The sequence below is a fragment of the Cricetulus griseus genome, chromosome 3 (genome assembly GCF_003668045.3).
Source record: "Cricetulus griseus strain 17A/GY chromosome 3, alternate assembly CriGri-PICRH-1.0, whole genome shotgun sequence".
Lineage (NCBI taxonomy): Eukaryota > Metazoa > Chordata > Mammalia > Rodentia > Cricetidae > Cricetulus > Cricetulus griseus.
The window spans coordinates 50,328,278-50,353,326 of record NC_048596.1 but is presented as its reverse complement, the minus strand read 5'-3'; the positions used below and the strand labels follow the sequence as shown (position 1 = coordinate 50,353,326).

The 25,049-nt window shown below is 47.6% G+C and overlaps 1 protein-coding gene across 1 annotated transcript in view; it reads right to left on the bottom strand.

Annotated features, from left to right (window-relative positions):
• The window catches only part of Fads2 (fatty acid desaturase 2), a 39,354-nt gene extending 32,960 nt beyond the window's left edge, over positions 1-6,394 (bottom strand). The window contains exon 1 of the mRNA XM_027406731.2: positions 6,188-6,394. Within this exon, the coding sequence (XP_027262532.1) occupies positions 6,188-6,394 (207 nt within the window). The remainder of the gene's footprint in view (positions 1-6,187) is intronic.
• Positions 6,395-25,049: the final 18,655 nt, after the last annotated feature.

Genomic DNA, 25,049 nt, shown 5'->3' with positions numbered 1-25,049 from the left:
CAGTAATACTAGCACCGAGGATATGGAGACCTGAGATCCCCAGAGCAAGAGCAAGAGCAACATCCTGCTTCAGTAAATAAAATGGACAGCAATAGCGGAAGGTACCTGATATCAATTCTGGCCTCCACAAGAGCGCGCGCGCACACACACACACACACACACACACACACACACACACCACATACACATATAAACTGCAGATATAGCTCTCCAGGGACAGTGATTGCCTATTGTGCACAGAACCCTGGGTTCAAGCCCCAGCATGGCACAAACCAGGTGTGGAGGTGGAGACAGGAGGGCCAGAAGTTTAAGCTGTTCTCAGTTTGAAGCCAGCCTGAAATACATGAAACCCTGTCTCAAAAAGCAAGCACACAAAACTGCATAATGTGCAAAATGGCACTCTTAATGTAAAGCCTGTCACCTAGAGGAGAAAGGACCACATGTAGGCTGTTGTGACCATTCCCACACCTGCTTCACAAGAGTGTTCGTTCACAGGGCTTCAAGAACCCCAGGGCCCAGTGGCTGTGAACCTCTATTCCAGGATATGCTCCCATCCTGTAGTCCAGTGTAGACTCTGCCCTCTGTCATCTTTATACAACCCAACTGATACTTCTGGAACACGGGAACTTTTCATCATTTTAGGCACTCACACCCTGGGGTGGGTCTAGTTGTCATTTCATAGGCTAGGAGGCGTGCCACATGAGTGGCCTGAGTCATCAGCCACTATTTACCCAGCTCTGGCAGGTAGCTCATTTGTTGTTGCCTTTTGTTTGTGCAGTACTAGAAATGAAACCTGGGGCTTTGCACATGCTAAACAAGCAATAAACACTGAGTTACAGCCTAGCCTTTCAGGGTCCTGCTTTATTGATGAGAAGGACTAGGTTGTGTCCTCCTGTCACACCCAGGAGTTGACTGGGCAGAACCTGGGCTAGATGGCTGACTGCTGATTTTTCTGCTGTTAGGACAAAGACCTCCCTTGACATGAGCTTTCTCTTTTTTGGGAACTGATCACTTCAGATGTCCCTCCTTCAAGGGGCCATAGATGTGCCTTGAACCCTGTCATTCCCAACAGCTGTCTGGTTACAGGAATGCCAGGTTGCAGAGTGGGCCACAGTGCAAGGCAAGACCAGGCCAACCCAAATGATAGTTTTGGAACCAGAGTTGGAAGCAGGCTCTCCTTCTCTGACAGGGAGAGAAGCAAAGTCTTTCTAGGAAGCAGGCCAAGAGTCGGGAAGGTGAAAGGAGTGTTACACAGGTGCAGGAGATCTGAACAGGCACCTCGTGGGGTCAGAGGCCCAGATCCTTAAGCATTACACTTGCTGTTCATCTGCTAGTCCTTATTCAGCCATCCCGCTGCCGTCTCTAGGCACACCTTCCTTGCCTCTGCCACCTCTGAGTAGTCCTCACACTGAGCTCAAGGCCCCCACACCTGTTTCTGATGGTGTGCAGGCTCTTCCGCACAGCACAGCTGTGACAGAGTAACTTTCCATACCGGTGAAGCTGGTCAGGGACTTGAGAAGCCCAAGCTCAGTAAGTGAGGACACATAGTGCTTCCTGCAGTAAGCCAGGGTTCCTAGATGCCTCTCAAAGCAGGAAGGACCTGGAGCTCACAGGTGGAGACTTAAAAAGATGGCAGAGACCAGGGATACTGGTTTCTGACTTTCTTTGTGTCCCCTCCAAGAAGAGGCTGAATAGGTAGACAGCATTCAGTGGTCCATGAGCCCCTTGGTAAGAGAATATCTGCTAACACAGGATGTGTGGAGCCGGACGTTGGTGGCACACGCCTTTAATCCCAGCACTTGGGAGGCAGAGGCAGGCGGATCTCTGTGAGTTTGAGGCCAGCTTGGTCTACAAGAGCTAGTTCCAGGACAGAATCCAAAGCCACAGAGAAACCTTGTGTCGAAACCACCCCCCAAAACAAACAAACAAACAAAACAAAACAAACAAACAAACAAAAAAACAGGATATGTGGACTTCCCTGGCTGCACAGGAAGTAAGTCCCCACAGATGCAGACGGGGCATGAAGATGTGATGCCATTTCCGTTTTCCCCCTTCATGTATGTGTGTATGTGCACTCGTGCACATACATATGGAGGTCCAAGGTTAATGTTGAGAATCATCCTCAGTTGCTCTTGCACTTTACTAACCAAGGCAGGGCTTCGAAATCAAACTCAGAGCTCACTGGTATGCTTAGTCTCACTAGTCAGCGTGCTCTGGGGATCCCATCCCTCTGCATTCAGAGGCTAGAATTACAAATCAACTGCTCCCCCCACCCCACCCCCCACCCCTGGTATTTACGTGGGTTCTGGGATCCGTGCTTCATTCTCACAGTTGGGCAGCAAGCATTTTAGCTATTAAGCCATCTCCCCAGCTCAATTCCATTTGTATTTTATTAGCATCACTATAAGGGGATGCTGGGGCTGCATATGGTGTCTTCCTCCCACCAAAATGCAGTGGGCAGGAGTCGCATGGCTCCTACTCAGCTGAGGAGAGAGAGCTGCCCTCCAGGCCTAGAAACTCCCACCTTGGGTTCTCTGATAACCTGACCCTCATACACTGTCAGGGGCAAAATTCCATTTTCTCAACTGCTGCTGCTTTTTTACAAGCACAATATAAGAGAGGCTGAATGACAGAACCCACCTCTGGTCCCCTTTGCCTTTCTTTGACTCCAAGAGGTAAGTAAGCAAGGCAGATGAGTCAAAAAGTATAGACAAAACAAGGCAGGCTGGAGGAGAAGTGATTATCTGGAACTGGAGGATCCAAGTTCAAGCCCCAGTCTGAGAAAGAGAAAAAGTGGGAGGGACCCAATCCAGTGGATGCAGGTCACTGTCTGAATTATTCATTTTTTTGCTGAGGCCCTGCTCAGAGCCCAGCTCGGAGCCATGGAGACGATTAATGAATGTTTGATGAGCTCTTGCTGAAAATGAAAATTCACAAGTGGGGCTCATTTCACACTGATCAGATTCCCATGCTGGGGCATGGGTGACAGTTCTTTGTGCCTACAGCAAATCTAAAACAGGAGACACTCTGGGGGACCATCAGGAAATGACTAAAGATGTAAAAAAAAGAGGAGTGGGGAGGAGAGAGAGAGGAAGGTGAGGCTGTCGGACTTGGTGCCAGCAACTCCCGCTGAACACCTGAGCAGGGTTTCTGAGCCTCGGGACAGGACAGTAGCAGGGCTGATCTGAGAATTAAATGAGACAGCATATACCAATGGGCTTATGAGCTGCAAAACTTCACTGTTTTTAGGGGCATAATCTCACTGTGGTACCCAGGCTGGTCTCAAAACTTTGGGCTCAAGTGATCCTCTTCAGCCTTCTGAGTAGCTGGGGCTCTGGGCACATGCCACTAAGTGACTTTTGTTTTTCAATCTTTTTCTTTATTTTTATTTATGTTCGTTGGTGTTTTGCCTGCATGTATGTATGTCTCTGTGAGGTGTCAGAAACTCTGGAACTAGAGTTACAGACAGGTGTGTGAGCAGCCATGTGGCTGCTGGGAATTGAACCCATCTCTCCAGCCCCATACTAAGTGACTTTTACAAGTACAAGTAAGGCCAGGGTCTGACTACAGAAGGGCCAAATGACAACTGCTCCATCCTTCTAGGGAAGAAGTGAGCACTCTGAGGTGTTTTCTTCAGAAACAGAAGATTCTCCACTGGACACCTAGATTCTCCTCAAAACGGCTTCCTTGACTCCTGGCCTCCCCTTCCAGCCTCTTGCCAAGACATCACAGATATCCTTGGACAGACGGCAATGAAAGTGCTCTTGGGATCCAGCCTCCATCTGTTGGCCAGTCTCCCCAAACCTCACTGCATCCTCCATCATTCCCTTCAAGCTCTGAAAAGAAAGCAAGGCCACTAAGGGGCAAAGCTACTTGCAAAACAACCTGGGGAAGGATTCCTGCTCTTGAAGTTCCCTTTGAAGATCTTCTTGTTGCCCAAGACCTTTTTCCAACCTGGTCTCAGACGGTATAAAAAGAAAGGGGGGGTGTGTGCCAAAGAAAATATCACTGCTTACTTCACTGCCCTCCAACTCTATCTCCAGGGAGTGTGTTTTGCATCCCCAAAAGTCTTATTTGGGAAGACTTTGGTTGTGGCATCAAATGAGCTTGCTTCAAATTACTTGGTTTTCTTCTCCCTTTCTCAAGTACTTTACATTCTAGTTGTTCCATTCCTCGTGCTTTTCTAATAACTCTCCATTGTGTGTATCTGGTGCTCACTGGGGTGGGGTGAGGGTGGGGGGGTGTCTTGATCTGGTGAGACCATGTATGGGTCACTCCCAGTGATCACATCTACTGCCTACACTGAGTCCCACCTTACCTTTCCTATCATGGGACGATTAACATCCCAGACAGTAGACTCACAATCAATGAAAATGACACCGAAAACAATGAGGTCAGCAGTGAACAGCATATCAGGCTTTTAGCATGCAGGAGCTTTTAGCCATCCAGGTATCTGACGGCTTTGCTCTGAGCACAGGCATTTGGAAGGAACTGGGTCAGGGAAACACTAAGGATGAAATATGTCTGATTTCTTAAGCAAACTACTACAAAGTTCAAGGTTGTTGCCTGATTGAGCTTCCACGCAAGAAAACCTATTTCTCTTACGACATGGAATAAGCAGATCAAAACACTTATCGTTTTGCTTTTTAGGAAATGTTTTGATGAGAAGGGAGGAAGCCTTTATGATTCACCTACAGAGTCATGCACAGACTAGCACCACATAACAGTGGTGCTAGGACATCTTCTCAATGGGAAGCCAAGGTCCTCTCTGGTTGTGGAAAGGTCCAAGCTAGGACACTCAAGGAGTATGAAAAGCTTACACCCACCTAAGGTGTGATTAGCAGCACCAGTCCCATGGGCTTAAGCAGAGTCCACAAGCAAGGAAAATAGGCTTTAGGCAGAATGAATAATGCCAGTTCTCTCCTCAGTCTTGAGTAAGATTGTATCCTGTTGATCAAAGCCTCCAGTCCATTGATTAGTTTAGAGTATGGCTACCTAGGCTGATCTCAAAGAGAAGAAAAGAGGTGGAAGTTACGAATTGAAACTAACAAACTTGCACAACCAAAGCCCAGAAGCAGGTCAGTGCCCTGGACTTTCAGGTGGAATGCGTTCTGAGTTCATCCCTCTTCTCGCCTCTTCCCAAACATCTTTCCCAAGTTCTCTCCAGCCTCGATCTTTTCCTCTGCCTTCAGCTCACCACCACCGCCAAAACGGTCCCATCTTTCTCCTTGACTTTGCTTTTCCTCTTACCCACCCGACCACACAATCCTTTACGGTTGGGGGTGGGGCCAGGCATGGCTTGGGGTTCTATGCAATTGCTGAGCTACACATTTGGTGTGCATAAGGGCAGCCTTGGTTCCAGAGAGGTCCCCCGTTTCCAACAACCTCCAGAAGTGCAAGAAAGAAGGGCGATTCTGGCAGGACTTAAAAACAGAGGGCTATTGAGTTGAATGTCCGAGAGTAACCCCAGAGGCAGAAGGACCTGTTGCCAAGCCAGTCTCGGTGCTACCAAATTCACCTTCTAGATCCCCTTCTGGATCTGGACTTTGCAAAAGCCAACCCATTCGCCTTCCATCAATTCCCCACCAGGGTTTCCCAGAAGGCTGGCACTTGGAGTGAGTCGGGATAATCCTCGGGAGCGTGGGAACCTGAGCTACTGGGCAGTCTCTGTCGGGCAGCCATTGTGGACCTTCTCAGACAGGAGTCCAAGCAGGAGCGAGTCCTGGCCAGAAACCAGCTTTCCTTCTCCGCCCCCCTGGTCTGGCAGGAGAGTCCCACATATGGCTGCCCGCTCTCAGGCTCCTCTCCCGGCGCCCAGGGGTGGCCATCTTCCACATGGGGAGCGCCAAAGCACGGAGGCCGGAGCGCCCCCTTGGGAGAGTCCCTGGCTCCAGCTGTACCCGCGCGCAGTACGCGCTGTGGACATGCACCGGGCACAGTTTGCCACTGATGGGACTTCCACAGAGGTGCTAAAGCCCCGGGTCCAAAAGGCTCGGCCCAAGTCTGCCCAGCTGGCCCAGAGAAGGACGATTCCGGGCGCAAGATGAGAGCAGCAGGTACACTTTCTTTCCCTCCTGGACGTCCTGCGCTCCATTCAGAACTGGAGATCTGTTTGGCGCCCAAGGACCCCGAGTTCCTGACACCGGCCTGCAGCAGACAAGGGTGGCTGGCACCCCCAGACCCTTACCGTAGCATCTTCTCCTGAATAGTGTCCGATGACCCGGTGGCCCCCCGGGTGCCTCTTGGACCATTTGGTGACGTTGTAGACCTTGCGGTCGATGACGAGCCACTGGTCCGTGCGCAGGTTGTGCTTCTGAATCTCCTCCCAGCGGAAGGTGGGCATCGGAACCTGGCGCTCCGTGCTCCCCTCACCCTGGTTACCTCCCTTCCCCATCCTGCCTGTCCACCCAGATGCCCCGTGCGCTACAGCCTCCGGGAGTCCGCGACTTGCAGCACAGACGGTCCCTCTCTCGGCCGCAGTGTGCGGTCGGCGCCCTCCTCGCTTTCGGCTTTTGTCTTCTACTCCTCCTCCCACCGCGCCTCCTCCCCTCGCCTTCGCTCCTCCTCGCCTTTACTGGCTAGCCAGTATCCCTGCCTTCCCTCTGGAGTACCCTTAGCTTCCCAGTGCCCCCAAGCGGTCCTCTTCCTCCGCCCCACCCTCGGTCCGCCTGCTGTGGACTTTTGCCTTTGGTGAAAACTCCAGGGTAGCTCAGAGCCTCGATGCCTCCTCCCCCCACCCCTCAGACTCCCCCCGCTCCGGGCTCCGCATCCTCCCGAGTTCCCCGCCACCCGGGTTTCCACAGTGATCAGCAGAGCGCCTGCACCAATCAGGGCTCGTCGCCCCGCCTGCCATTGGCCCAGGAGGATCTTTCGAAGGCCAGCGGGCTGGAGCGGCGGGTCCCAGGCTCCCCCTCCCTCTCGCCCGCCCGCACGGAGTCAAGCCCTGCTGGGAGGCCGGCTACGTGTCCGACCTCCTCCCTTCGCTGGCTGGAGCGGGGGAAGCCGAGTAGATCTTAGAGGATCTGGGAGGGCGAGCAGGGGCGGAGGCTGGGCTTTTCTGTGCGCGCTTCAAAGCGCGAGCGCGCACAGCCCGCGCTCCAGGGATTTGCACCTGATACAGCACAAAGGAGGCGCAGCGGCTATGGTGAGCAGCGCACGGCCTCCGGCTGGACTGTTAGGTGAAGTCCCTCTCTGGCAAGCTGGGACTGAGACTCCGCTATCTTACATTGTCTGCGCGATTCGCATTGTTTGTTACTCTCCTGCAGCCTCCCTAGAGAGAGGAACCAGGAGCGGGTCTCTCTTTAACCAGGACTCTGAATCCTTCCTTTCATTAGAACATCTTGGAAAAGAACCGTAGAATCTCTGCTTTCTTCCTCGTGCTAAGTGCCGCGGGGGTGGCCACAGGGGAGGATGCCAAGATGGACTGGACATCATTCTTGTCTTGGACTGAGGAGGAGCACACAGCTTGGTTGGGAAACATGGAAGCAATAAAAGCCCAACTACAGGAAAGAAAGACACTGATACCAAAGGATTAGGGAGAGGGGCCCTGTTCACTAAAGTTTCACAATTCTATGATACTGATATAGCTAACTTCAAAATGAAGAGCCTGAGGTTAAGAGAGGTAAAAGGGTCAAGACACACACGGTTAGCCAGAGGCCCTGCCTGGCCTCTTCTGCGGCCCTTTCCAGACTTCGGGCTCCCTAGCTCCTTATGACGTTGGTGCAAAGGGAAATACTGGTTCAGGGAGGGAATGCCATTCCCACAGTCCCTTCCATGGCATCCTCATCTCATCCGGTGCTGACATCCATCAGAAGCATCCTGTCTTCCCTCCACCAACTCCATACTCAAGGAGTGTGAGGCTTCTTTGGCTTGGAGCGGGTATTGGGGGGTCAGATATTCAAACAAAAAAGGCTTGTCCAAAAGATAAGAGAGATTGAAGTAGGTGTGGTGGCCGAGTCCATAATGCCAACAGTCAGAAGCCCGAGGCAAGATACTTGCATGAGTACAAAGCTGACCTGGGCTGCAAAGCAAAGTCTCGTAAGAGGAGGGAGGCATGAATACAAATAAGGAGCAAGGCTGGCTTTTATGCATGCTAAAAATTTAATGTAATAGAGTCAAGAAAGCTGTTTTTTCTTCCCTCAAATGATGGATTACCACAATACACAGATAATTTTAATGAAAAATTTTAAGATTTGTAAAGCTCAGTGGGATGGATGATAGTTGAAAAGGAGCCCTTATAATAAATGTCTCCCAGCAGAACTTTGAAGACTGGAGAAAGAACAACTGAGAAGGCCCCAAGAATGAGCCACAGTACACTCCAAATGAAGACAGGAATAAACAAATCTCTTGGACAGGCCTGACAGTGGGTAGAGTTCAAGTTGGGAACATTCCCAATGCCTACAGATAGGCAAGGACTCACAGTGGAGGCTGTGGAGAAATTCACCAAAGGTGTGCTCTGATCAGATCTGTGGCATGCAAAGAGAATTTTAGGGCTTGGGGCTGTAGCTCCGTCGGAAGAATATTCATCCAACTGCTCTAGTGCCTGACTCAGATCCTTAGCATGGTGGTGCACAGTTATAACTCTAGCCTTTAAGAGGTAGAAGCAGAATGATCCAAAGTTTAAGTTTATCCTTGCTATAGAGTAAGTTCAAGGCCAGCTCTTGAGATCCTGCCTGGGAAAAGGAAAAGAGGGAAGGAAGATGGGTTCAGAGATGACTCAGTGATTAAGTGCATGTCCTGTGTTTTCAGAGGACCCAAGTTTGGTTTCCAGCACCCATGTTGGCTGGCTCACAGGTGTCTGTAATTCCAGCTCCAGGGGATACAATACCTTCTTCTGGCATCCTTGGGTACCTGTATTCACATGCACACACCCACACAAAAAAACACATAATTAAAATAGTTTTTATGTTTTTGTTTTTAGAAAGGGAGAGAGAGGTGGGGGAGGGGGGACTACAGAGGCAGCAGCAGCTTGGGACAGAGGGCATTGCAGGCAAAGTTAAGGAAAACAACAGGGTAAGCTAAACAGTCTTGGGGAGACTACAAGAGGCATGGATTAGGCAATGGCTATAGGAGGCTGGCCCCACACCAGATGTGGCCTGACACTGTCCTCTGTGACTTATTGTTCCTTCTGCTTGGATGAGCTGGTGAGCCTGTTTACTTACAGAAACCTTACGGTATCCAGCCTACGCTAGAATCATCTAGGAAAAGGGGCTGCTTCAGACACAAAGTTCCTTTGGCTTCTGCCTGTACCTCACATTCTGGCACCCTGCACTGCCAGAAACACCAAGAACTACAGCTTCCTGGGACCCTACCAGGGCATCATTGTAATTATTGATGGTTATCGGGAACAAGAGATCATCTTGGGTGGCATGGAGCCCAGATCATTCCAGAATGCCAAATGGGTAAAAGACCAGACCCAATTCACACGTGTGTGGAGAGACACATTTTGTAAGCACGGTGTTCTCACACATGGTTCTCAGTAAGTAGGGGAGAACAGGCTTCCACCTTGCCCTTTAAGGAGGCTCTAGGGGCTGCTGAAGATGGGCGCTCAATAGAAGAGTGTAGTTACTCAGGGGGTGAATGAAAGTGGATCACACCCTTCAAACACCCTGCACTTAGTAGGGTGTCAAGAGGGAATGCAAGATACAGGTGCCTTGTGAGCAAAAACAGCAAAGAGAAAGCTCAGAAGAGAGTACATCCTGCTGTCTTCTGTTTCTTCTTTTCTTTGTTGATCAGTGTGGCCACATTGAAATCATCTCTTGAGTGGTCTCCTTCTCATGTCCACACCCCAACCCTAAAAGCTCATTTATTATCAAACTTTCTGAGTAGCTAGCCCACTCTTGCTTTATTTCCTATCCCCTCTTCTCTTCTCAGGTCATTATACACTTTCCAGTTCTAAAATACATTGGTCAGCATCCTGTGACAGTAACAAGCACTATCAGATCAGTCTAAACATGGAAATGGTTTGTTTGCACTCACAGTTTTAGAAGCTTCAAGTTATGCTTGGTTGTTCTTGCTGCTTTGATCCTGTGGTTTATTTATTTATTTATTTTTGGTTTTTTCGAGACAGGGTTTCTCTGTGTAGCTTTGGAGCCTATCCTGGAACTAGCTCTTGTAGACCAGGCTGGTCTCGAACTCACAGAGATCTGCCTGCCTCTGCCTCCTGAGTGCTGGGATTAAAGGAGGGAGCCACCACCGCCCGGCTGATTTTGGGGTTTAACAAGGCAGCACAAGTGCAAGAAAGAGATGGGGTTAGGAAGGGTCCCAGAGCCGAGAGAGGCTTCAGTCCGTAATGTGCATGTCCCCACAAGCATGGGGACATGAGTTCAGATCCCCAGCACTCACGTAGAAGGGTGTGTGTGTGTGTGTGTGTGTGTGTGTGTGTGTGTGTAATGGTGCATGCCTGCAGGCCTACTTCTGGGGGTGGGAGCAAAAACAGGAGGGCTTCCAGAGTTGGCTGTCCAGCCAGCCTAGCCAATTGGTGAGCTCTGGGTTCAGTGAGAGACTCTGGAGAGCCGTAGTAAAGGATACATGATGTTCACCACCTCTGGTCTCCACACGCGCCTGCACATACATGCACACCTGCACACACACTACATGCATATATAGAAGAGGTTAGGTCCCCAGTATTTCAAATAGTCTGAAGATACCAACATTGGACCCCACCCTTTAAAGGTCTCATTGCCTTCCAGCAGTGCCACATTAGGCTTTGAGTTTGAGGTCAGCCTGGACTGCAAGAATTTATCTCAGTGTTGGGTATGGTAGCACACAGTTTAATCCCAAGACTCAGGAGTCAGAGGCAGGCAGATCTCTGTGAGCTGATAGATGATATACTCAGAGAACATTCTGAAAGGAAGTGACTTTATTTTTATGTAAACTATAGTGGGAATGCTCCCCTCCCCTGCAATAAAAAGACAAACCTCTTAGTCTGAAGATTGCCATGGTACCAAAAGATACTATGCAAGCTTCCAAGGGAGGAAAGCAATTAATAGTCCTACCCAGCTGCTACACCTATGAACCAAATCAATGAACAGCGTAGCAAGATATGCATACAGGGGCAGTAGTGGTGCTCACATGTTGGTAGTGACCAACAGCTGTCTAACTGGGCTTAAGACCCGTTCAACATGAGGGAAATCATGTTTGGTCTAGATACCTAGACAATTTCCCAGGGCTAGTGAGGTCATGGAACTTGGAAAAGGTTCAAGAGTTCGAGGCCAGCCAGGTCTACAGAGTGAGTTCCAGGACAACCAAGACTACACAGAGAAGCACAATGTGGTGATATTTTTTTTAATGATCTAATAAAGCTTGCCTGAAGATCAGAATGCAAAGCTAGCCACAGTCATAGAGGCCAGGCAGTGGTGGTCCACTCCTTTAATCATAGTAGCCACACTAGCTAGCCATAGAAGCTGGGTGGTGGTGGTGCACGCCTTTAATCCCAGCACTAGAAAGGAATATAAAACAGGAGCTCAGGATCTCCGTGTATTCAGTCTGCAGTCTAGGCGGTCTGGAGATGCAGAGGACTTGATCGCCCCTTTGGTCTGAGCACTGGTAGAAGTGAGAACTCTCCAGTGGCTGGCCCTTTTGCTTCTCTGATCATCAATCTTCAGCTTTAACCACAATAACTATCTCTGGATTTTTGTTACTTGTGCTAACAACAGCAACAAAAGCCAACCAAACAAAAACAACCTGAAAAAGAAAGAAAAGGATCAACTGCTGCCACTTTGCTAGACTGGTCTAGTTTCTAACTACATTCTTAGCCTTCTCTTTACCCCACAGGGAAGTGTAGCTACCACCCCTCAGCAAAGAAGCAGCTCTTTACCACAGATGGAGACCATCACAGAAAACCACACCTGGACACAACCAACACATCCAGGAAATCCCAGCCCCAGGGGATGCGTTTGTATCACAGCTCCTGCAACTATGGCTGAAGGGATATTGAGGGGAAGAGGGCAGGAAGAATGCAAGAGCCTGAGTGCCAGGAAGTGTGCTGTGAAACAGTCCGTCCTAGAAATGGCTGCACAAACAAGACGAGAATGACGGTAATATCAAAGACACGTTCATGTGGAAGTGGGAATAATATGGACAAAGAATTACTGGTAACTAATGACGGCTGGAAGCAGGAGAATTAGCCTCTCCCAGAGATGAATCCTTTTACTAGTTATCCAATGCAAACTAGTTAGCCCTGAAACCATATACACACAAGCAATAGAAATAGACTCATAAGGTTGCATCTATGTATTTTTGCATATATATATACATGTATATATATATATATATATATATATAATAATCAAAGAAAAGGCTGTCCATTTGAGTGGGGGCCCGGGAGGGTTGGGAAGGGAGGTATCTGGGGGGAAAAAAGGGAAGGGGAAGTGATATAACTATGTTTTAATTAAAAATATAAAAGAATTTCAAATTTTTTTTAAAAAATTTAAAAAGAAAGAGGAACAAGAAACAATAAGGAATGAGGAGCAGGGAACTAAATCCTAAAGTGCCAAAGTTAAGGAGGCCTGAGAAGGGGAACCAAGCTAATCGCACAGACTTAGAGGGACTTCTTTTACCCAGCAGTAAACGAAGTGTGTTGGATAATGGCCACTTTCCGCTGCTCAGTGAGGTATGCCTAGTCTTTAGTTCTTACATCAGCTGATTGTTGCTTTTACATGTCCCTGTATCTCCATCATGGAAAAACACAGATATGATGGCCAGACAATAGGACAGACTCTTGGCACCAGAGCCCCAGGACCCTGTCTATGCTCTGGCCCTTGTTGGACACATCATTCTGGACCAGGCCACTTGATTTCTCTGAGCCTCAGTCTCCTTAACTGAAAAGTGGGTATAACACCTATCTCACAGGATTATGAAAATAAAATCAGACAATTACAATGAAAATGGAAAACACTGGATAATCTGCAGAGTACTTCATCTACTCAGTGTAAGGGGCTTTGTCTTGCTGCTATTGTTACTGGGATCCTTGGTGACAGGGTGTTGATCCTGGTGCTGTTTGTTTCTGTCATTAAGAGTTGTTGAACATTCACTATGCACCAAGAACTGTGTTGAGAGCTCTAAATCTCTCATCTATTTTCCTCATAACAGTGCTGTAAAGTGGGACCCGTTACTCTCATTTTACCAATGAGGAAATAAGGCTCAGAGAGGTTGTGTAGCTTACCCAAGATCCCACAGCTTCTAAGCATTGAGGGGGTTTGTGTGATCCATAATCCACACCATTTCCACCAAATCACACTGCCTGGATGAGTGTCATGTCTAAACAGTAGGAAAATGGTTAAGCTTAAAGCTGTTCTTTCAAGCACTCAGGGATATTTATTGCATTTCCAGCAATGCCAGGTGCAGAGTAAACAAAGCAGGCTATATCTGTGGATCTAGCAGCTTTTCCTGGGAGAAAGCATGGCCCCAAGACCTTGGGTTCTCTTTTCAAATGCATTAAGTTCACACAAATTTGCTCACATCATAATATCCTAGCTTTTAGAGCTGGAAGGACCTCATTTTAAGATGGCTAAGGGCCAGCACTGATAACAGGATTAACCAAGGCCACACAGAGATGAACAGCTGGGCCAGGGCTAGAAACTCTGAGTCAGAAGGTCAATATGTTTGTGTAATGTGTGTGTGTGTGTGTGTGTGTGTGTGTGTGTGTGTGTGCACGCGCGCTCGCGCACATGTGGAAGCCAGAGGTCAATGTTACTTGTCTTTCTTGATCAACCTCCACCTTCATTTTTTGAGACAAAGTCTCCACTGAACTTCAAGCTTGCCGTTTTGGCTAAAGTAGCTAGCCAGGCAGCCCCCAGGAGCCATCGACTCTTTCCCATAGTGCTGGGGTTACAGGCACATACCACCATGCCCAGTTTTTATATGGATTCTGGGGATCTATACTCAAATCCTCAGGCTTTCAAGGTAACCACTTTACCAAGAGAATCATCTCCCTGACCCTCAAGGCTCAAGGTCAGTAATTTATTGATAACAACCAAGGAAATATAGGTGGCAAGGGCTGACCCCACACCACAAAGCATGCATGTACACATGAATGGTGCTTAGGGAACCAGAAATCTCCAGAGGGTTTCAGAATCTAGATTCAGGGGAACCCTCTGCCCTCCTCTTATGTGGAACCTAGTCCCCTCCTCTTATCTTTGGACTCCGTTGAAAGAGCTATGGTTGGGACTCTAATGTGCCTAGAGTAAGGTCTTGAGGGGACTGTTAAGTCGTGTGTGTGTGTGTGTGTGTGTGTGTGTGTGTGTGTGTGTGTGTGTGTGTGTGTGTGCCATGTATTACGTGTTAAGGCCAGAGGTAGATGTCAGGTATCTTGCTTGATACAGCTATTACCTCTGCTGCCTAAGCCTGTGCCAGCTAAAAGTGAGGCCACACTGAGACTGGGCATCCCTTTATCAGCTTCATTTTACATTTGGATTAATGTTGCCCTGACTTCAAGCAAACCACTTAACCCCAGTGATGCTTCACCCATAGTTTAATTATTCTCAACCTTCCTAATGCTGCGACTCTTTAATATGGTTCCTCTTGCTATGGTGAACCCAACCATAAAATTATTTCTTTATAATTTTGCTACTTTTTTGAATCATAATGTAAATATCTGGGGGTTGAGACCACCAGGTTGAGAAGCACTGGTTCTTAATAGGTATTGCTGGTGCCTCCCAGGGCTTTCTTGACAACCAAATAATAAATGTAATGTACATTATGCAAGGCACACAATACATACACATCTAGATTGAGATATGACCTGTGCACACAGCCAGCATGTTGGAGCTAAAAGCATTTTAGCATCTAATCTAATCATTTGATCGATCAGAAAGGAAGCTGGTTTCATGAAGCTGGGTGGCTGCAGAATGAAAACCAGGACTTGTGTCTTAGAGTCTATTCCAGGGCTCTTTTTCCAGCAAAGTTTTTCAGGAATGCGAAGGGCTAGGCACAAATAACACCCCCAAACTGTGGTGGCTCTCTCTTCCCATAGAGGTGATGAAATGGGCTAGATGAGTTCTGATACAGAGCCAACTATGAGAGGCTCAGAAAGGGAGTCTCTGGAGCAGAGCTGAAGCAGAGGACCGTGACCACAGCCCTGGAGCAGGAACCTGCAGGGGCAAGTGGCCCAGGCAGGGCCAGAAAGGCGGAGTCCTGGAAACTTGGTGATTGTCTGGTTTTACACATAGAACAGAGGACATGAAGGGCTGGGGGAATAGCTTGGTTGGTGAAGTGTCTTGCACACATGACTGTAAAGGACTGCAAAGGATAGGTGGAAGGCAGGATGATCCTCGGGGCTTGCTTGCTAGGCAGTCTACTTAATTGGGGAGCTCCAGGTTCAGTGAGAGATCCTGTCTCAAAAAATAAAGTATATATAAGGGTAGGGTGCTAGAGGGATGGCTCAGTAGTTAAGGGCACTTGCTGCTCCTGCAGAGGACTGCAGAGTTCCCAGATCCCACATCTGAAAGCTCATAACCTCTTGTGACTCCAGCCCCAAGGGATACAACACCTTCTTCTGGCCTCTGAGGCCATCCCTCCCCCAATAAATAAGGCGGACTTGTTTGGCAAAGGTACTTGCCACCAAGCCTGAAAACCTGAATTCAGACCCTCAGAATTTACAGTAGAAGGAGAGAACTGACTCATGGAAATTGTCCTCTGGCTTCCATCCACATACCTGGTAATAATAATAACAGCAATAAGGTGGAAAAAGGCAATTAAGGTAGATACACGCTGTTGACCTCTGCCTCCAAACCCATGTGCACCCCTGCACACATGCACCCACATATTCATGTGCTTGTACACACACACACACACACACACTCACACACACACACACACACACACACACAAACACACATACGAGAGAGAGAGAGAGACAGAGACAGAGACAGAGACAGAGACAGAGAGACAGAGAGACAGAGAGAATCGACAGGCAGACTAGGGATCTAGTGCCTACAGTATAGCACGATAAATAAAGACTCAGAGGCTGGCATTGGGGTTCAAGCTTCAAGTTGAAAATCAGAGAAGCAAAGCAACCAAGTCAATAGATCTTACTTCTAACCAGCTGAAATGGCAATCTTGTCTCCATGAATCCTCAGAGGCAAGACTCTCAGTTCCTGTTTCCTCCTGCCTTTTATTTCTTTCTCCAAACAGCCATATCACTCCTGTCTCCAACTCCTTAGTGCTGGGATTAAAGACATGTGATCCCAGGTGCTGAGATCACCTTTGTGTGAGCTGTTTCTTTTAAGACTAGATCAGTTTCATGTAGTCAATGTGGCCTTGAACTAACAGAGATCTGTCTACTCTTAATCCTGAGTCCTGGGATTAAGGGTGTGTATCACCAGTGCCTGATCGCTATATCTTGAGGCTGGCTTTGCTTTCTGAATCCTCAGGCAAGCTTTAATAAACCATAAATAATATCACCACACTACAGCAGATAGAAAATCTGAAAGGTTTTCCATGTCTAAGAACAGGATGGTCTGTGGTCTATTTGAAGCTAAGAGGCTGGTGAAAACATAGTAAGAATAGAATGTTCCAGGCACCCACACCCACCACTCTCTTACTGAAGAGACACATGTATCATGGGTAAAATACACAAATGCTCCAATGTGCATCGGGTACCAATGGCTTCCATGGTACAAAGGCCTTATCAGGTCTGATGGCCTGCCCAGATCCCATAGAGCTCATTGTGTTTCTCAGCATCAGATCTCACCCCTAGAGGTGACAACAACCTTGCCCAGGCCCAATCATTTCATATCCTCGGCCATTCCCATCTGGAAGCCAAGTGAAGCAGCTGACAATCAGGAGACCGATGTGCCGATTTAAGGGCAACCAGATGGAGGCAGCCTCCATCCAAGCTCCCCACTGTCACTGTGTCTGTCTTGGCTCTTCCCTCTCTTGTAAAGATGATGGTGCTAAGTGGGTTACCTCTAACTTCCTTTTGCATCTGTCATTCAAATTCAAGCCACCACCTGTCCTATTTCAAGGCAGCTGGTTGAGGCTGCAGTTAGTGTGTGCAGGGGCCAACCCATCCCAGGCGCAAGCACACTGAGTCATCTGGGAATCCTGTTTGGTCCCAGCAGGCTGGCAGATGCTAAGGGCTTGCCTGCCTGTAGCAGAACCTGCTTTGGAGCAACAGAGACAGTCTCACCTCTCCTTGCTCCTGCTTAGGCCATGACTCTGGGTGTTGGCACTAGGGACCTTTGTTCAACCATTCACCACCTCTGTTAAGCCTTCTAGGCAGATCTGCAGTCTCTCAGAGTCCCAAAGAGAAACAGCAGGTAGGTCAAGTTAACTCCAGGTCTGGAGGGCTCTGAAGTGCATTTCCTCTCTTGAGCAGCAAGGCTCTGCTCTGCCCTCCCCCAGTATCTGCTCCCTCCTCCCTCGATTATGCATCCTGTGCTTAAGGCCCACTGCCTGCTGCCCACCTCACTTTCATGGCTCTATTTTTTTCTCTTCCAATGGCTACCCTCTAGGCACATGGAACTGCTCTTTCTCCAGACATGACTGTGACCTCTTAGTCCTTAGTCTTAGTCCTGCTGGCTTTGAAATCCAGTTCATCCCCTGGCTATATAGCATCCTGCCCCACATTACTGGCCTGAAGCTCATACTCCACCTGAAGACCCCATTGGGGAGTTGCCTTTCCTTTGATAAGCCCAGAGTTCCCTCACTGGGACTCCTAAACACTTCACAAGTGCGTGCGTGCGTGCGTGCGTGCGTGCGTGCGTGCGTGTGTGTGTGTGTGTGTGTGTGTACACGTAGTGTATATAAAAATATATTGTATGTGTGCACATGCATGTGTGTGCATATTTGTGGAGGCCAGAAGTTGACAAATTTCTTTCTCTATCTCTCTGTCTCTGTCTCTCTCTGTCTCTCTCTCTCCATCCTTTTTTTTTTTTTTTTTTTTTGAGACAAGATCTCTCACCTCCATAGCTGCCCTCACCAGGGCTGAAACTACAGACATGCACTGTAGCATCTGGCTTGTATATGGGTGTTGGGAATCGAACTCAGGTCCTCACACTTGATGTGGCAGGCACTTCATCAACTGAATCATGTCCCCAGCCCTGGAATCCCAAGACCTTTCTGTATATAGTATCAAGAGAGCTCAAACATCTTCACCACCCAGCGTGTAAGTTCCTCGTGGGAAGAAACTAAGTCTGACTCAGAGTTAAATTCCTGATGAGGATGCCTGTCAAACATTTGTAGAATTCAATTCCAAAGAAAACTCTGGGAAAGAAAGTGGAATCATGCACCCAGCACAGCAGCTGGGGTAACCTGACTTGTAGGGCTGTGCTTCCAGGCCTCCAGAAAGTGCAGACAGTAAAAAAGTAAAAAAGTCACACCATTGGTTAGAAAACTTCATTCATAGTCCAGCTTCACCTCTCAATTCATTGTCTCCGCCCACCCCACGCCCTTGTGTGTGTGTGATGGGGGGAGGGCGCAAGCGCATGTGCACAGGCACACATGGACGCACGCACACGTGCGCCAGAGTGTTGTGTGTGTTTAGTCATGTTGGCATTGCACAGGCACATTTATCCATGTGGGTGTATGCACATTTGTGTCCGTGTGCTTGCATGAGTCAGATATTGATGTCAGATGTCTCCCTTGATTGGGTTCTGTCTTCTATACAGCATGAGATTCCTGTGGAAGTTTTAATGCTTTGGTAGCAGAAAGAAGGGGTGCTCTGTCCTGTTAGACTTCCTTCTTCCTTCTGTCCTGTCAGAGACCTTGTAGCTACAGTTCCAGTGGTCTCCACCTCAGTAGCCCAGCTGATCCCAGCCCAACAGACACAGAGACAAACCTCTGTATAGGCCAGGCAGAGCCTCTCATTTGAATCTGCAGCTCATTTATTTGCTTGTCTAGCTAGCCATCTTGTTTCAAGGATCACATGCCTCAGCCTCCTGAGTGCTGGGCTTATATGTGGACTGCTACATATGCCTAGTCCATGTATATGGACTTTGGGGATCTGAACCATCTCTCCAACTTCAATCCTTCTTGCATGCCCTTGGACAAGGCACTTCCTTCATTCTCACTCATTCATATAGAATTAAAGGGCCACTATGACGGCTCTGTGGTATGCCACTTTAGGTGAAGTGACATACATCTTTCAGAATTCCCTTGCTTATTATTAGGACCCAGGTTAGAGCTAGTCATGACAGACCTGTGTGGAAGATTTGGAAGGCAGAAGTGAAGTGCAGCCATTTGGTTATGCTCTGTCGTTTGTGTTGAACAGATATATAGGGGTACCCTTTGAGTAGTTCCTAAGTTGCTGCCTACCTTGTTGGCCTGGGGTAGCTACTGGGTCTTCAGGTCATCTAACTTCAGGGCTAGATAAATGGAGCTCTGGGGTAAAGGGTAAAGTTTATCTCATAGGTCACCTAAATTATTGAGATTGTAGGCTGTGGAGGCAGATATGTCATTAAAGCCTTATAGGGTCAATCCTAAGCTGTAGCATCCCCCCCCCAAAAGCCAGAATTATCCACCCATCCTCAATGTACCAATTAAAGAAACAAGCAATAGTGAAAAGCAGAGAAAAAAAGTTATTCAATGTGATCATATTGGGATAAAGAACAACAATAACAGGGTTCCGTGACCTCCAGGTCTGTCTTCAGGATACTGACTTGAGGATTGGGCTTAAATAGAAGTCAAGAGATGTGTATAAATAACTCTACAATCTTGGTAAAGATGCAGCCCTGCCCATTACTGACCCATCATTGTCTAGGCTTTGGTCTCCCCTGCAAAGTGGTTTGATGAGTTGTCAAAAGTACTACAGAGAAAAGCTTCCACTTGGCTGACACTAGGACTAAGCTTCCCTCAGCATGAGATTCCTGTGGAAGTTTTAATGCTTTGGTAGCAGAAAGAAGGGGTGCTCTGTCCTGTTAGACTTCCTTCTTCCTTCTGTCCTGTCAGAGACCTTGTAGCTACAGTTCCAGTGGTCTCCACCTCAGTAGCCCAGCTGATCCCAGCCCAACAGACACAGAGACAAACCTCTGTATAGGCCAGGTAGCCAGCTCCCACCTCCCAGGTGACCTCGCCATGTGAGAAAGGCTTTATTCTCCGTGGCTTACAGAGGTCTCGATTCATTGATGGAACCTGTGTATACTCTCTGTCAGGCACCACCTAAGCCCTGGGGATAGGAAAAGAAACAAGACATTATTTGCTTGGGTCTCATATTCCCAACTACTGAGCCAGACATGGTATAAGCCTAGAAGCCCAATACTCAGGGGGTGGAGGGGAGAATCACAAGTTGGAGTTTAAGTCCAGCCTGGCTATTTAGCAACATTTTGTCTGTAATAGAACACCATAAGAAAAGAAAAAAAATCCTGGTCTGGGGTTATAGCTCAGCTGGTAGAGTTATTGCCTAGCATACATTAAGTTCCATCCCCAGAACACCATAACACACAAATGGTGGCACATACCTATAATCCCAGCACTGGAGAGCTGAAGACAAAGAAACAGGTGTTGAAAGTCAACTGGACTGCATTGAAAGTTTGAGGTCAGCCCAGGCTACACAAGACTCTGTCTCTAAATAGAGTAGAGTAGAGTAGAGTAGAAGAATAGAATAGAATAGAATAGAATAGAATAGAATAGAATAGAATAGAGAATAGAATAGAATTCTGGGCAGGTGAGATGGCTCAACAGGTAAAGGTGCTTGCCACCAAGTCTGACAACCTTGAGTTCAATCCCTGGAACCCAGATGGTAGAAGCAGAGAACTGACTCCTCAGAATTGTCCTCTGACCTCTACATGTGTGCGTTCCCACACATGTGCCCCATCTTCCCAATAAATAAAGAAATGTCAATTTTGTGGTTGTTTTAATTCCTGGCTGTTCTGTCAGATATAGGACTGGTGACACCTGGTGCAAAGCCCACAGGGCTTTTCTCTGCACGAGAGGGCAGGAGCTAGTCCTCCCAGGGCAGGGCGAGTCATGAAGCTGCCTGGCTACTGAGAAGGGGGTGGGGTGTGTGCTCTGAGCCACAGAAACAATGTATGAAATGTCTCAGTAAAACCCATCACTTTGTGTGTTACTTGGAAACAACAAAGCCACTTGCTTGTCTTGGCCTTGGGCTGGGTCTACTCCAGTCTAAAACAAAGACCTTTGGGCTCTGCCCATCAATTGGTTCAGCAAAACAACTGAAAGTTATTATTTTTTTCCGTGTTAATTCTGGGGCCAAAGACCTATGCTTGGCATGGAAGGTGAGAGACTGTGGCCGCCATTGTGTGCTGCTCAAACTGCCAGGGAGGAGGAGACAGCTGTTTGGGTTTTAATTTCTAATCTGCCACAGAATAAGAGTTTCCTGAAATATGACAAATTTCAGGAAACAAATCACTGGGGAAATGGAATGCAATGTCATAGAAAAAGGAACAGGAAAATGTCAGGTAGAGACTTCAAAAGATAGGGGTGACACAGAGATTACAGCATAGTTAGAGGGCTGAAGAAATGGCTCAGTGTTAAGAGCATCGACCCCTCTTCCAGAGGACCCCAGTTCAATTCCCAGCAACCACATGGCAGCTCACAGTCACCTGTAACTCCAGTCCCAGAGTATCTGACATTATCTGATGGCATCTTTGGTACCAGGCATGCTCGGGGTATACAGACATATACAGAGCCAAAATACCCACACATATAAATAAAAATAAATATTCTTAAAAAGAATAGTTAATGAGGAGGGATTATCTCCAGACTGTAGGGTTTTGTGTGTGTGTGTGTGTGTGTGTGTGTGAGTGTGTGTGTGTGTGTGTGTTTAACTCTTTTGGGGACCCGACACCCAGCTCTCAAATAAATACACGGAGACTTGTTCTTACTTATGTTTCTTGCCAGCCTTTCTTAACTTAAAGTATCCCATTTACTTTTAGCCTCTGGGCTTTTCTTTATTCTGTATACCTTTCTTCCCTTCTTACTCCATGGCTGGTTGTATGACTGGATGCCTGGCCCCTGGTGTCTTCTTCTCCTTTTCTCACTACTTCCTCTCTTCTTGAGCCTAGATTTCTATTTATTCTATCTACATGCCAGCTCCACCTATCCTGCCTAGCTATTAGTCGTTCAACTCTTTATTAGACTAATCAGGTATTTTAGGCAGGCAAAGTAACACAGCTTCAGAGTTAAACAAATGCAACTTAAAAGAATGAACGCTTTAATCCCAGAACCCAGGAAGCAGGGTTTGAGGCCAGCCTGGTCTACAGAGTAAGTTCCCGGACAACCTCCAAAGCAATATAGAGAAACCCTGTCTCAAAAAAAAAAAAAAAAAAGAAAGAAAAGAAAAAGAAAGAAAGAAAGAAAGAATGAACACATCTTTGCATCATTAAATAAATATTCCACAGCATAAATGTAACACACCTTAAACTAATATTCCACAAACCAGAGCTCTGCAACATGGAAGTGCAGCAATAGCCTGCAGTTTATGATATACATAAAAGTATAAACTAGGGTCCACAAGAGGACTCAGCAGGTAAAGGCACTTTGCCACCAAGCCTAATGGCTCAAAGAGTTCCATCCCCAGAACTTATGGTCAAGGAGAGAATCAATTTCCACAATTAGTCCTCTGGTCTCTACAAGCAAGCCTGTATTAGCACATGTATCACATGAACACACATATACAGTAATAATATAAATTTTTAAAAGAAATTTTAAAAACAGCTAGAATAAGCCAAAGGTTTATTAATCCATAATATTTGGGGAGACAAAATGCTAATTGCTGTGACTTGATCATTACATACTACTTATATATACCATACTCTCACTTTACACATCATAAATAGGCACAAATACTGTGTCAACTTAAAAAAAAATTGGTGTTTTTGTGACAGAATCTCTTGTAGCCCCAGCTAGCCTCAAACTTGATATGTAGCCAAAGACGGCCTTGAACTCCTGAACCTCCTGTCTCCATTTCCTGAGTGCTGGGCTTAAAGAAGTGCATCACTACATTCAGCAAGTTAAGACTTTTTTAAAAAAGGAAAAATGCAAAAACAACAGTATCTGAGCCCAGATGTTTTTATTCTCCTAGATGTAGAGTGACTTCACCACATTGCTAGAAACATTCCTAAATGCTGACTCCTATTACCACACTTTTCTAGTTTCAGACCAGCGATCGGCAATCTGTGGGAGATGTAGTGTGCAAACCTCACTTTGAGGATGCCTGCCCATGCTGCCACCCAAGGCCCAACCTCTGTCTGCAGCCTGCTGTGTAGGCACTGCCATGGAGGATCCTGTGAGCCACTCGGTGATTTGCTTTAAGATCTGGCCTCTCCAAGGCTCGGGTTTCCTACCTGTGGCACGGAGTGCAGGCAGGACAGTTAGATAAAATCTAAATGAAGCCAACTTTAACTGCTTTCCCATGCGTGGTCTCAACTAGCTGGGATCTGCCTGTAGCTCCTGGTGAAAGGACTTGTCAAGCAGCACATTTTGGCCAAGTGGCGACAGAGGCAGAACTAGGGGTGTTTTGTTGGGCCTCCTGAGGTCTCTCTGATCCTAAGAAAGAACATGCTGTCTTTGGGCCTAGAGACCCAGAAGGAGGCAGGGGGAGAGCGGTGGGGGCATGCATTACCACAGCATTCATGTGGTCGTCAGAGGACGGCATTTAAGAGTCACTTCTCTCCTTCCGTGTGGGATCCAGGGGTTGAACTCAGGTCACCGGGCCTTGTAGCAAGTACCTTTATCACCTAAGCCATTTTGCCCCCCCAAGAGTGGACATGTTTGACCACAGTGAAGAGACTTTCTGTGGGTCCCTGTTGTAGCATGGGAAGAATTTTATCTACTAAATGCATTTCTCAGCCCCCCCCCCGAAGGGGGGATGCCCTATTTATAAATAAAGCATGTATGTGGGTACACTCTGCAAACAGATCTGGTACTTCCCTCTTCTCTGTTAGTCTACTCACCATGGTTTCAGTTAGAAAATACTGACTGGAAAAATCCAGAACTAAATAATCCACACATTTTAAATACGCTTTACTGCAGGATGTTGCCATACTTGCTCTATTTTATTATTAATTGTCATTGTTAATCTCTTACTGAGCCTAATTTATAGATTGAACTTTACCCAAGTGCATATATACAAGAATAAACATTATAGGGTCTGGCACTATCAGTGGTTTCAGGCATCTGCAGAATGGTTTGGCATGCATTCCCCAAAGATAAGGAGGGCTTCTGCGGTGTATCTGTACAGGCTTGTGATAAAAGAAGGTAATATCTTTACAACGGTTCCTTGGGGGTTATAACAATGAAAACAGCCTGAGGCACACTAGCTAGGCGCTCTCTGGTCCTGCCACAAGCCACAGCAGTTTGCTCCCACTAGCCACCGTGGATCACTGCACCTCGAGGGTGATGAGCCTTTGTCTGTCCTCATGTTGGTCCTTGGCCCACTGTGATCTTACAGCTGTGGTGAGAAGCTACCAGCATACACTGGGTACTGTGTGAGGAAGCGTGGGAGGTCTGGGGCAAGCTGTGGTTAGTCCACACAAACCATCCCCTGCCCTGTAACAGCTCCAAGACAGGGCCTCAACCCTATGCTGTTCTGGACCCATTAGCTGAATGGAGGAACTCTTTCCTTCTTGCCCCTGGATCCAGCCTTACATTGCCCTGACAGTTCCCCACTTCCCCACCCCAACATCCTCAAACACCCCCTCCCTCCCCATCCCAAGGCCACCCTGGCCTGGTCCAGCCCACTCTCTAGGAGCTTCCTGATAATCTTCCTGCCCTGCTCAACTGAAGAGATCTGAAAATGCAGGTTGGGTCCTGTCATTCCCCTCTGCTTAAAGCTGCTCTCATATTTAGAGTAATCTAAACTCCTCGTGACAAGCCTGCCATGTGGGTTTGGAAAGTCAAGTTCATTCCTGTCTCATGGACTTGACCCAGACCACCACCTGTGCCCAAAGTGTTCCTCTTAGGCTCCTGTCCATGTTTGGCTCAAAAGCCATACTCTCAAGCTTCCCTTATCCGGCCCACCCACCCGCCACCCTCCCTTCCCTGTCCCTTGCTTTCACCACACATAGCTGTCACACTTTGCAATGGTTGGTTTGCTGCTTTGTTAGTTGAGTGAATGTGTGATTGTGACAGGAGAGAGTAGGGGCTAG